This window comes from Sus scrofa, chromosome 8 (genome assembly GCF_054392235.1).
Source record: "Sus scrofa isolate SSC_HxYL_T2T_F1_AM1 chromosome 8, Sscrofa_HxYL_maternal_Yorkshire_Landrace_v2.0, whole genome shotgun sequence".
Taxonomy (NCBI): Eukaryota; Metazoa; Chordata; class Mammalia; order Artiodactyla; family Suidae; genus Sus; species Sus scrofa.
In genome coordinates this window covers 87,018,237-87,031,805 of record NC_139390.1, presented here as the reverse complement: position 1 = coordinate 87,031,805, position 13,569 = coordinate 87,018,237, and the positions used below count along the sequence as shown (strand labels likewise).

Here is a 13,569-nt window from a genome sequence, read left to right as displayed (position 1 = left end):
CTTCTCTACTTCAGTTTTTAAAGCATTCCCCAGCAGGAGACTTACTGATGTCCATAAGTCTTTTTTTTCTCTCTCTCTCCTGTTCTCCTTCTTCCTGTTTGTCTCTGTAGGGCTAATTCATCTGATGCTCAGTAGCACAATTCATCTTAGGTTTCCCTGTTTTTATTCAAAATGGAGAAGGCTATTTTCTTTAAATTTCATAGGATCTATAAGCTAGCAAAGAGAGAAGCAAAACCGTATCTGTCATATGACTTCACAAACACAAACGTATCGTATTCTCCCACTTCCTCCGGGTCTTCTGACTCAGGCACAGCTTCTCCTAAAGAGCTGTCATCATGGAATAAGGAATCTAAGTAATTGCGCATATTCATTTTTCATTATTACTTTTTTGCAGGAAGTATTCTGTGTTGTTATAAATTTTCATAGCCATAATTTTATTGGCTGATTAATATTGCATTATGTGGATGAATTTTCATTTAAATTTTTTCCTCTCTTTGGCTCTATTCCTTTTTTTTTTTTTTTTTGGTCCTTTTAGGGCCGCACCTGCAGCACATCAAAGTTCTCAGACTAGGGGTCGAATTGGAGTTATAGCTGCCAGCCTATGCCACAGCCACAACAACACCACATCTGAGCTGCATCTGTGACCTACACCACAGCTCACAGCAACACTAGATCCTTATCTCACTGAGCGAGGCCAGGGATCAAACCTGCAACCTCATGGTTCCTAGTTGGATTCGTTTCCACTAAGCCACGACGGGAACTCCTCTTTGGCTCTATTCTTATCAGGAATATAGGAGTATCCATTTCTTTGAATGGTTCCCAGCATTAACCTCACTTTTCTCTTCCTTTCTCGCCTTGCTGCCTTCTCTGCAGTCTCCAAAAGAGCAACCATGAGGTCTGCCATTGCTACTGCTTCCTGTGTCTGAGGGTCTTTTTCTCTTTTCACAAGACAGGATCCATTCCAAGGGAGAAAAAAAAGGTGGATCTGGAGTTGGCCACCTTTTAAAGGCTCCGGCTCAACCAAATAAAAGTGATGGTCGGGATTAAGGAAAGCTGTAGATAGCTTGGAAAGAAACTGAAACCAGAATTAGGAGTAGCCTGTGGTTTGTGAAATTGACATTTTTAAAGCTACCGGAAGAAAGAGTCTGCTATTTTGGAGTCTTTATGAAAGGAATGTGAAAGTGGACTTGAGCCTATCTGATAAAAAATGAACTGGGTTGGGGGGGGCTTGGAAAAGAGAAAAGACAACTGTATTAGACTCCTTAGGTTGTGTTTTTCAAGTCTCTGATGATATAATAATCTTGGATTCCAAGTTCCTCAGCTGTAAGCAGGAAGACTGGAACAGAAGATCTCCTCTATATTCCATGGCCGGAATGCAGTCAAGTTGAAACACCACAAAAGGACTCATTCTTCTTCTTTTTTTAAAAATTTTATTGTATAGTTGACTTACAATGTTGTGTTAGTTTCAGGTGTACAATAAAGGGAATCAGTTATACATATGCATATATATTTGTTGTCAGATTCTTTTCCCACAGAGGTTATGACACAGTGCTGAGTAGATCTGAGGGCCACGTAGCCTTAACGCTGTGCTGAAGACACATACAATCTAAAAGACAAGTAGAGCCTCCTCTTGAGATTATTGGCCTGTAACAGCAAAGTGATGAATTCCTTTGGAAGAGGCTATGCAAAGTAGTCAAGGCTCATGGAAACAGACCCAGGCCTTTTTGAGATGTACTATTAGGGGACTATAGGGGGTGTGGCAGGCCCAACCAGGGGCCAGAAAAACTGCTGATTTCCTTTCAGTTTCTCTGTGGACATTCTCACTTCTGCTCTATTTTCCTTTGCATGCAGCCTAAAGTACAGTGGGATTGTAAGGCAAAAGGACAGTGTCTGGGAGTTCCTGTTGTGGCTCAGTAGTTAACAAATCAGACTAGAAACCATGAGGTTGTGGGTTCGATCCCTGGCCTTGCTCAGTGGGTTAAGGATCTGGCGTTGCCGTGAGCTGTGGTGTAGGTTGCAGACGCGGCTCGGATCCCACGTTGCTGTGGCTCTGGAGTAGGCTGGCAGTTACAGCTCCGATTAGACCCCTAGCCTGGGAATCTCCATATGCTGAGGGAGTGGCCCTAGAAAAGGCAAAAAGACAAAAAAAAAAAAAAAAAAAAAAAAAAAAAAAAAGGACAGTGTCTGTGACAAGAGGTACTGTGGAAGGCTTTTATTTCTGATACAAAGAAACCTGCTCCTCTTCTTCCTTCCACTTTCAAATGGAGTGGCCTATCTGGGGACACAGTTAGGTTGACATGCTAACCAGCTGATAGGATAGGAAGAAAAATATTCTAAAATACTTTGGATTCCCAAAGTCTTTAGAAAGGGGACAGGCTAATTTTGTCCCCGAAAATGGGCTAATTTTCCCTAACAGAAAATTAGCATTTATGGGGTTGTGTCTGCCTCAACTCCCAAGAGAGGTAGCTGGAAAGAAGGTGGATAAAAACTCTGGGAAGCCCTGCTTTGCTAGGAAAACCAGAGTGAGACTGGACCATGTATAAAAAGGTTTTCATTCAAATATTTAATTTAAAAATTTTTCACTCATATATTTAATTTCATTCATATATTTAATTTAAAAAACTGCTTCACAAGTTCCTTGGTGGCCTAGTGTTTAAAGATTTGGTATTGTCACTGTTGTGTCTGGGGTGTGTCCCTGGCATGCCCAGGGACTTGCACACACCATGGTGCGGCCAAAAAAAAAAAAAAAAAAAAAAATCACATTAAAACATTAAAATTCATATTATCTATTTTAATATAACTAAATCACTTGCATTACTTTTTGCCCAAATTGAAACAAAAAGCAAGGCTTCAAAATAAATTATAAAAGAAAAATAACAATATTATGTTACCACAACTGGAGAATTTGTGAAAGTTAATTATTTAATCCACAAACCAAATGTAGTTAAATTATAACTTGAACCTAAATACTTTCATACATATTAATTTCCACTGCCCATTTTTGACTCATAACTTTCAATGACCTCAAGGTTCAAGGGCAGCTTCTTCTCTAAAAAAGTTTACCAAACTCCATATAACCTCTTCTGTATATACAGAAACCAACATCAAGATATGTGAGTTCTGTATCATGTACTGTGAACAAACCTTACTTACAGGCCATCACGGACACAAGTAAGAAGCCTGGGTGCCACAGCTGCCATTAATAGGTCACCTGGGCTATTTTTAATATGCCAATCTATCAACAGTGGACCTGTGTCATACAGCAGAGTGATGCTGGGCACGAGCTTTGGTGCCAGGAACAGAGATCTCAGTTCTAGCTCTACCACTCCCTGGCGCTGTGGCCTTGGGCCAGCTCTTTAACCTCTCTGGGCCCCCCTTGAACTCACTTCTAAAACACACAGGTTACTAGTATGTATCCACACAGTGTTACGTGGGGTTTAAAAGGGATGATATATAGCTTTCTTTGGCTTAAGCAGGATGCTTGGAACACAGAACCCTCAAAAATGCCAGTTAACCATGCTTATATCCAACAAATAACTACTGAACACCTACTTTGTGCCAGGCACTGTTCTAGTCACTGGTGATAAAGCAATGAACCAAAGAGATCAAAATCTCTCCTCTGATGGAATACATATTTTAGTAGAAAATATCTCATGATTAAATAATGCTTACCATTATTTACTATTATTGCTAAACCGCGGGTCCCAATGCCACCCAGGGGATATTTAGCAAAGTTTGTCTCAAGTGGGGGGGAAAGGGGAAGCTACTGGCCTCTAGTAGGTAGAGACCAGAGATGCTGATAAACATCCTACAACACACAGGATGGCCCCAGGACAAACATCTATTTGGCCAAAAATGTCAGCAGTGCAGAGGTTGAGAAACTGTTTTAAAGTTTATGTATGATGAAAAAATGTTCAACATCGCTGATTATAAGAGAAATGCAAATCAAAACTACCATGAGATACCACCTCACACCAGTCAGAATGGCCATCATTAAGTTCACAAATAACAAGTGCTGGAGGGGCTGTGGAGAAAAGGGAACCCTCCTGCACTGCTGGTGGGAATGTAAGCTGGTACAGCCACTATGGAGAACAGTTTGGAGATACCTTAGAGATCTATACATAGAACTTCCATATGACCCCGCAATCCCACTCTTGAGCATATATCCGGACAAAACTCTACTTAAAAGAGACATATGCACCCGCATGTTCATAGCAGCACTATTCACAATAGCCAGGACGTGGAAACAACCCAAATGTCCATCGACAGATGACTGGATTCGGAAGATGTGGTATATATACACAATGGAATACTACTCAGCCATAAAAAAGGATGACATCATGCCATTTGCAGCAACATGGATGGAACTACAGAATCTCATACTGAGTGAAATGAGCCAGAAAGACAAAGACAAATACCATATGATATCACTTATAACTGGAATCTAATATCCAGCACAAATGAACATCTCAGAAAAGAAAATCATGGACTTGGAGAAAAGACTTGTGGCTGCCTGATGAGAGGGGGAGGGAGTGGGAACTTGGGCTTATCAGACACAACTTAGAATAGATTTACAAGGAGATCCTGCTGAATAGCATTGAGAACTTTGTCTAGATACTCACGCTGCAACAGAACAAAGGGTGGGAAAAAAAAAAATAAAGGTTATGTATGGACTCAGTTAATCCCGAACACAACCCTGTGAGGTAGGAATTGTAAGTATGGCTATTTGATAATAATCAATAGTAATTATATTTAATAAAGTGTGATTATATAATACTTGTATGAGATCACTTATATGTGGAATCTAAAAAAAAGGATACAAGTGACCTTATTTGCAGAATAGAGAGAGACCCACAGAATTTGAAAAAAAACTTATGGTTACCAGAGGGGACAGGCAGGGGGTAGGGATGGACTGGGGGTTTGGGATTGGCACAGGCACACTGAGGTCTACAGAATGAGTCGCCGATGGGGGTCTGCTGTGCAGCACAGGGAACGCCACACAATATTCTGTGATAATACATATGGGAAAAGAATCTGAAAGAGAATGGATGTGTGTATAAGTGAATCACTTTGTTGTCCAGCAGAAATTATCACAACATTGTAAGTCAACTGTACTTCAATAAAACTTTAAGAAATGAAAAAAATATAACTGATATTCACAATATATATACAATTATATATCTCTTATAAATGTATGAAATTTGCAAAGTTATATAAAATTACATAGAGATACTTAGCCACATACCTCAGCAGTGTGTCTGTGTGTTTAAATTCAGATGGTAGATTTTACAGACCTGATTTAGAGTTCATTCTATAACCAACAGCTGTACCATCCATGGTGCCATTTTGATTCTACATTATTAATCTCTTCTGATCCTCACACATAACGCTTCGGAAAGTGATCTTTGGTGTCACATTGGCGCTGATTCAGATGTTAGGACGAGGAAGCTGTGCGGTACATCGGAAACTCCAGACCAGGAATCTGGAGATCCAAGATCCAGCCTCATCCTCTCACTGGCTGTGGCATCTTGGGGCAAGTGGCTTCACTTCTCTGGGCATCTGATGTTCAGCATCACCAGCACATGGGGTAATCACACCCCTCGGGTCATGTATGAACGTGCTATGGACCTACACCACGGACGCACACTGAGTGGTGCCCTGTTTCCCACTGTACCCTGACTCATTTAGTCCTCATGACAGTCTAGGAAGTAGGTATGCTGATCAATGCACGTTGAAGAGAAGGAAGCAGGGGCACAGAAAGGTGGTAACTTGCCTCTGAGGTTACAAGGTCCGGAAGCAGCAGAACAAGGTTCCCCGCCCCCTCAACCCTCCCCTCCATCCGGGGAGTGTGGCTCCAGAACCCTCCCTCTTGACCAGCGTGGGCTGCTCTGGCTGGGCTCCAGGCATCCAGGATACGCTCTCACAGGAGCAGTTCTGGTCCGCTGACCACAGGTCATCCTCCTCTTGATCCCTAAGTTGCTCTGCTCTGCATGCAGCCATGTTCCTCCCTAGTCCTGACTAGCCCGTTGGTTCATTCATCAAAGCAAAGGATAATGTCTCTCTGTTTTTTCCCCAGTTATTTTATTCCTTTTAAGTAGGTCAATTGTGTATACAATACAGCAAGCAAAATTCAAAGGCACAGAAGAATATGCAGTGACAATTAATTGTCCTTCCTCTCCTTGTCTGTCTCCCAACTACCCAGTCCTTTCCACTGAGACAACCTCCAGCACTAGTTTCTTGTATGTTTCTTCAGAAATGTTCTATACTGTATATATTCTGTTTTGAAAGTAGATACATAACTTGCAGTATACAAAACATACTATTTTGCAACCTGCCTTCTTTCACTAAGCAGTATTTTGAAAATCAGTCCTTTATGCGTATTAATGTCTGAAGAGGATTCTGTAATTTATTTAATCAATTCTGAACAGATAAATATTTAAATTATGTCTTATATTTAACAATGCTTCAATGACTATCTTATGCATCTATCATTTCTTACATTGCCAGAATATACTTAGGATAAATTCCTACAGTGGAATTGGCCAAAAGGTATATGCCTTTTAACATTTTACTGAAATACCTAAATCACTCTCCATAGGGATTATATCAATTTATACTTCCACCTAAAATGCACGAGATCAACACTGAGTTTCACTTTCATTTCTAAATTCATCTATGTACCATAAAAATGTTTGATCTTTGCCATTTGTAAAAAATTACATCTCACATTTTAAATTTGAGTTTCTCTTATTAGGACTAGATTGAGAATCTTTTTCTGTGTTCCAAGAACCAACTTCATTTCTTTTATTATTCTTTTATCTATGAATGTTTTATTCATATTCTGTTCATTCTCATTTTTCTAATGAGTTGGTTTCTTTTTCGTACGGAATTATAGGAGCTCTTTATCTATGTGAGAAATAAACCCTTTGTCTGTAAGTTACAAACATTTCTCCCCATTTTCTTATTATTCACCTTTGAAGTAATATTTAATTCATAAGCAATGTTGACTTCCTCAATTATTTTCTCTTAGAACTTCTGGGTTTATTTCATAATTAAAAAGTATGCACAAATGAACCTTTCCACAGAAAAGAAAATCATGGACTTGGAGAATAGACTTGTGGTTGCCAAGGGGGAGGGGGGAGGGAGTGGGATGGATTGGGAGCTTAGGGTTAATAGATGCAGACTATTGCCTTTGGAATGGATTAGCAATGAAATCCTGCTGTGTAGCACAGGGAACTATGTCTAGTCACTTAGGATGGAGCATGATAATGTGAGAAAATAGAATGTATACATGTATGTGTAACTGGGTCACCATGCTGTACAGTAGAAAATTGACAGATCATTGTAAACCAGCTATAATGAAAAAAATAAAAATCATTATATTAAAAATAAGTATGAAATACTCCACTTGTAGAATAGTAAAATAATCCATGTTTTCTTTTAGTACTTCTGTGTTATATTTTAAAGTTTAAATCTCTGAAAGAGCAAAATTTATTTTGGAAGATGGAAAGCATTTGGATTCAACTTTCTTGTTTTCTAGATGGCTTCCCAGTTGTCACAGTAATTTCTACTGAATAATCTATCCCTTCCCCACTGATCTGAAATGCCAACTTTATTACATACAAAATTGTCATATTTTTTGAATCTATTTCTTGACTTTCTGTTGATCTGATCATCAGTAAATAAACACACAGAGTATTTTAATTACTGAAGCTGTATCATATGCTTCACTAGGTGGTAAAGCTAATTGTCCTCATTATTTATCTTTTCTAGAATTTTTCTGGCTGTTCTTTAGGAACTTAGAATCACCAAGTGGTACTTTTGTTCGGCTTATGTTACATTATAAAATGACTTGAAGGAAACTGCTGTCTTTAGGATGTTGAATCTTCCTGTCCATGGACATTGTATACTTTTGTGTTTGGTTCCAGTCTTTACCTCCCCTACTCTTTTGGTGAGTTCCTGTAACATTTTAAACATTTTTTCCCCCTATAGATCTTCCTTTATTACATTTCTTACTAGAGTCAGGGGTATATTCCTATCTGGTTAATGTTATCATATATAGGTCTTATTTTTACACAGACACCATAATAAAACCTGTTAGCTACAGTTCTATATAAAACATCATTCATTTTTGTTTTTGTTTTGTGTATGCACCCAGTTCTTGGAACCTTAGAAAACTCCCCTAGGACTTGAAAATTCCCCTAGGACTGTAGGCACATCACATACTTCTTTTTAACTCCTTCTAAGAAATACTATTCTCCTACAATGTTTAAGCATGAATACAGAACTTACTAGATTTTTAGAAATCTTTGCTTCCTTCTGGTTTCATCTGCAATTTTGAGAATACATGGAACCTGGTGGTGTTGTATCATGTATTAACAATTCCTTATTGAACTGAAAACAAAAAACTCACCTCCTAAATTCATTCCAGCTTGAAGACACTTCTGAAGTCTACAGGCAGGACAATTCTTCCTTCGAATCTTATCAATGATGCAATCATTTCTTCCAGCACATAAATAGTTGTGTTGCCCTGAATAAAATAATTTTAAAAATTGTTAAAATAAAGACTATTCTAGTACTAACTGTATTAATATGTATAATTAGATAATTAAACTTCCTATTTCTGGCCTTGAAATCTCTTCTTCAAAAAAGTAGAAGGGAAACAAAACTTGTAAATAATATAGGCACAGGAATGGTCAGTTTAGGTTACGGATGATAAGCTTTAACACTACATTTATTTCCAACGGGTTCCCATATAAGTAGAGCTGCGCTCCCCACCGTCTGAATTTCCTGGCATGCTCCCTTTCAGGTGATGGGGCACATTTCATTCAGACATCACTCAGCACCAATCTAAACAAAGCCCTGCTGCGGCTGTTTTTGATTTTTATATTTTAATGTATTTAATTCAAGTATCGTTGATTTGCAACGCTGTGTTAATTTCTGCTGTGCAAAGTGATTCAGTTATACTATATTCTTCTTCATACTCTTTTCCATTATGGTTTACTACAGGATATTGAATACAGAGAGTTCCCTGTGCTCTATGGTGGGACCCTGTTGTTTATCCATCCTATATAATAGTCTGTATCTGCTAATCCCAAACCCCCAACTGCTGCAGCTACTTGAGCTTCTCTGCCTGCTCTTCATTTATAAATGTGATTTCAATGGGAAAACTCAAATAATACAACTGAACTATTCATACTGCAAGCCAAACTGGCACCAAGAATTCAGATATGGAATATGCTTTGAGAGTGACCTCTACTGGCAAAATGTAAAACTGCACCCTAGCTCTATTGTTCATTGGTGTATTCAAAAAATATTTACTGAACCTCCACTAGGCACCAGGCACTCAGACACACTGAGGAAACAGTAATAAATAAGACCAAACTCCCTGCTCTCCTTGCCTTTCAGTAAAGGTGAGACAGTCAACAGACAAGGTAATCAGGTAAAATGTAGAAATGTTGGGCAGTAATGGGTGCTTGGGAGAAAAAAGAAGGGAAGGGACATAGAACAGGGTGGGGGCGAGGGAGGGTGCTGACATTTTAGAAAGAGCTCAAGGAAGGCCTCACCTGAAGCTGATCTTTAAACAAAGGTCTGAAGAAAGCAAAGAGGCTAACAGTGTGGACATCTTGGGGACAAACTGTCATAGGGCAGAGGGACAAGCAAATGAAGAGAGGGCAGGGATGGGGGTGGGGGGTACCAGCATGCTTAAGGAACAGCCAAGCTCAAAAGACAGAAAGAATGAGTGAACAGTAAGAGCTGAGGAGGAAAAAGAGCTAACGTGAGTCAGATCTCACAGGGCCTTCTGGATCATGTTCATGACTTTAAGTGAGATGGGAAGCCACGGGGCCTAGACGGCTTTGAGCAGAGAAATGACTTGATGTGATTTACATTTAATAGGATCACTCCAGCTTCTGTGTAGACTGCCCTGGACTAAGGTCCCAGGCAGGGAGATGGGGTAGCAGGCTGTCCCTATAACTAGGGGAAGATGGATGGAGGGTTAGGTGAGTGAGGCAGCAGTGACAGCGATGAGAAGAAATGGTCAGATTCTAGGTGCATTCTGAAGGGGGAGCTGCTAGAATCTGCGGAGCCATCTGAGAAAAGGGGGGGAGCTCAAGAGGCACTGGGATTCTTGGGCTGAACAAATAGAAAAATTGAACTGGCATGACTAAAACGGGAGTCAGGAGGAGTATGCGGCTGATGGGGAACTACCCCAGCTCTGGCCTGGACATGCTAAGTTTGCATAAGTGTCAAGGGGGTGATTAGACTCACGGGTCTGGAGTTTAGAAGAGGCAATCAGCTCGTGCTCATTATTTTCAGCCAGGAGGCTGGATGAGATCATATGGAGACTGGAAAGGGAGGCAGTCTGAGGACTGAGTCGGGGGTCACTGAAAACATCCGGATAGAGCAAAGGGAGTCTCTCCTGATGACAGGGAGGCAGGGCACAGGCTCTAAAGCCCTCCCTTCAGCCTAGCAGCGCTAGGCTCTCTCGGTTGAGAATTACTAAGTACATTACAGCAAATACTCAATAAAAATAATGTGCATTGCCTAATGATATTAAAATAATTTAATCTAGAGCTCATTCTCTGTTACATTATGGTAAACCTTAGGAATGATGATCGCAATAAAACTACAGGGATAGAAGAGGGAAATCTATCAAAGTGAAGAAATGAAACTCCACCATTACAATAATCTAATGACTTCTTAAAGAACTGCAGGCTCTTGGGGAATATAGGTAGGTGTAGATAATTACACAAAGGCAATCAATACCCATGGTAAACACTAGAACCGATTAATATAATATTTCATGTTGCTGTGCAATATCTTAAGTTACCACTTTAAAAATAAAAACGTAAGGCCCTATTACAGCACTATTTTATTTAAGCCTCACAACAACCCTACCTTAGAGGTAAGGCAATTATTATTACCATTGTTACCAAGAAGAAATTCATGGTAGAACTGCCACTTCCCCAAAAGGTGGAACCGGAAGCAGAATTCAGTAAGTCTGGCAATGATGCTGTACTTTGAGGCCAGAGGCTTTTCTGCACATAGCTTGTAATGTGATTTAGTGGTGGTTCAACAGGATGTTTTAAGTGCTCTTTGGAAACAATAAGCAAAGGCAAAATGTAAAACTGTACCCTATCCCTATTATTCACTGATGTATTCAAAAAATATTTGCTGAACCTCCACTAGGCACCAGGCACCATGAGACACACTGAGGAAATAGTAACAAATACGACCTAACTCCCTGCTCTCATTGCCTTTCGGTAAAGGGGAGACAGTCAAAGAATGAGGCATATTCTACTTTATCACCCAGTATTCCACTGGCAACCAGCATTATGAGCCTTTTTTTTCATGGTGTGAAATTAAATACAAAGCCAAAGATTTTATCTACACTTCACACTCAACTGAATAAACTTTCACATCCAAAGAAATAACTAAAAGTAGCTTTAATTGATTTCAATTCAGCAAATATTTACTGGAAACCTACTATGTGTGCCAGGCCATAAAACATTTGGCTGGGGGTAGGGGCAGGCCATAGTTCTTTCTATTCCTGTGAATCTGATAAGACATGACTAAGTCCCTTAGTTGTAGGCATACAGGAAGGCATAAGAAATGGCCGCTGACTTATGCAAATACTAGAAGATTTTCTTCTCTATGTGTTTAAAAACAGACTTGTACAAGTTAAGATTGTTTTATAGGGATTTTTTTGGGCCACACCTGTGGCACAGGGAAGTTTCTGCGCCAGGGGTCAAATCTGAGCCACAGCTGTGACCTATGCCACAGCTGTAGCAATGCCAGATCCTTAACCCATTGGCCTGAGCTGGGGATCAAACTCATGCCTTGGCAGTGACTCAAGCTGCTGCAGAGACAACATGGGATCCCTGACCCCTGTGCCACAGCATGTGTTTCTCTAAAGATTTTTAAAAATTGAGCACCATTCAAAAACCTATGTTACTGTTAATACCTGCAAAAAAATTCCTGCCTGGTATAATATCTGAAATAGTGCAGCTGGTTTCCACCAACCAGTGTGGTCCCAGCCACCAATTCATCTTTCACAAGCAGGACAGGAGGCTTGTAAGGGACAGCTGCAGGGATGTCACACTAGTTTTAAGATGATTCTCTGTCATTTATAGTTTTAGCTGTGTAAACATTAAAGATTTGAATTGCACCTACACAAACAGTTAATATGTCCTATCCTTAAGGGGTAAGCGATGATTTTCTATGTTGAAAAATTAAAATAACAGCCACCCAAAATACCCATAATGAAAACAAGGGAATGCATTTAGAAGACTTAAAACTTTTGATCAATTCTTTTTTTTTTTTAAATACTATGTTCTCCTAGGGTAAAAGAGCTAATCCAGAATAAGTCACACCCCAGGCCTTCAAGGGCAAGTGATTTTCTACTGTAACGCTAACGCACGGCAGACACGCAGAATGCTGGGGACCTTTGAACGACAAGCTAACAAACTCATTTGATTCAGTGGCTGAAGAAATTCTTGCTGACAGGATGTGAAGTCCTGAGCTGAATTCTATAAACATTCATCTGAAGGTGAAGCTCTACGTAGGCAAAGTGGAAGCAGAGGACACGCCTAACATTCCACTGGAAAGTTCTCCAAGAGGGCCTCCAGGCAAGTTAAAGCTATATGGTGGTCAGAACACAGAGCCTCGGGAACAATCCCATGGATAAAAAATGGCCGTGGCAAAGACAACAAAGACGTATTCGGATCACACGTCCACTGAGGGGAGAATTCCAGTTCTAAAAGTGGCAGAATAGCTTGAATTAGATAAACCTACAGAGAACAATAAAAAAACATCCACGGGAGTTCCCATCGTGGCTCAGCAATAATAAACCTAATATCCACAAGGATGTAGGTTTGATTCCTGGCCTTGCTCAGTGGGTTAAGGATCTGGTGCTGCCGTGAGCTGTGGTGTAGGTCACAGATGTGGCTCGGATCCTGTGTTGCTGTGGCTGGGGCGTAGGCTGGCAGCTGCCGCTCCAACTTGACCCGTAGCCTGGGAACTTCCCTATGCTATGGATATGGTCCTAAAAAGACAAAACAAACAAACAAACAAGAAACAAGCAAAAAAAAAAAAAATTCACTGAAGGGGAGAAAAAGCGATGCGAAGGCATTGGGGAGCCACCAAAAGCAAGCAGAAGCTGGAGGATAACTGACTCTTGACAAAAGAGAATCATCCTAGACATGACTCATGTTTGAATGGCTTTTTCCCTGAGGGCCTTGGACTCTTACTCCATTTGGTGGAGGTTGGAGAGAAACCAAGCAAAATCCTCAGTCCTGTTGGCCGGAGAAAGCAGAGAACAGACTCTGGGACTCTCGGAACAGCGAACAATAGGAGGAGGATATTTATTCTGGAAAGGAGGGTATTTTGAGGGGTGGACAAATTAACTGCCCTCAAATGTGAGGCTGACCTCTGCCCCCAGCATGAGACTCCAATCAGTCCAGGCGGGAAACAATTTAAGGTTTGAAAGAGCTGGGCAGGCATTTCAGCTACTACTCATCACCGTGGACACAGAGTTTGAATCCTACTAAATTAGAAGGACTCAATAAA

General features: G+C 40.3%; 1 protein-coding gene across 9 annotated transcripts in view; it reads right to left on the bottom strand.

The window, feature by feature from the left end:
- NR3C2 (nuclear receptor subfamily 3 group C member 2) overlaps nt 1-13,569 on the bottom strand; it is a 365,987-nt gene that overhangs the window by 97,042 nt on the left and 255,376 nt on the right. For all 9 annotated transcript variants that reach the window (XM_084970788.1, XM_084970786.1, XM_013978840.3 and 6 more), the window contains 1 exon segment: nt 8,414-8,530. In XM_084970788.1, the coding sequence (XP_084826914.1) occupies nt 8,414-8,530 (117 nt within the window).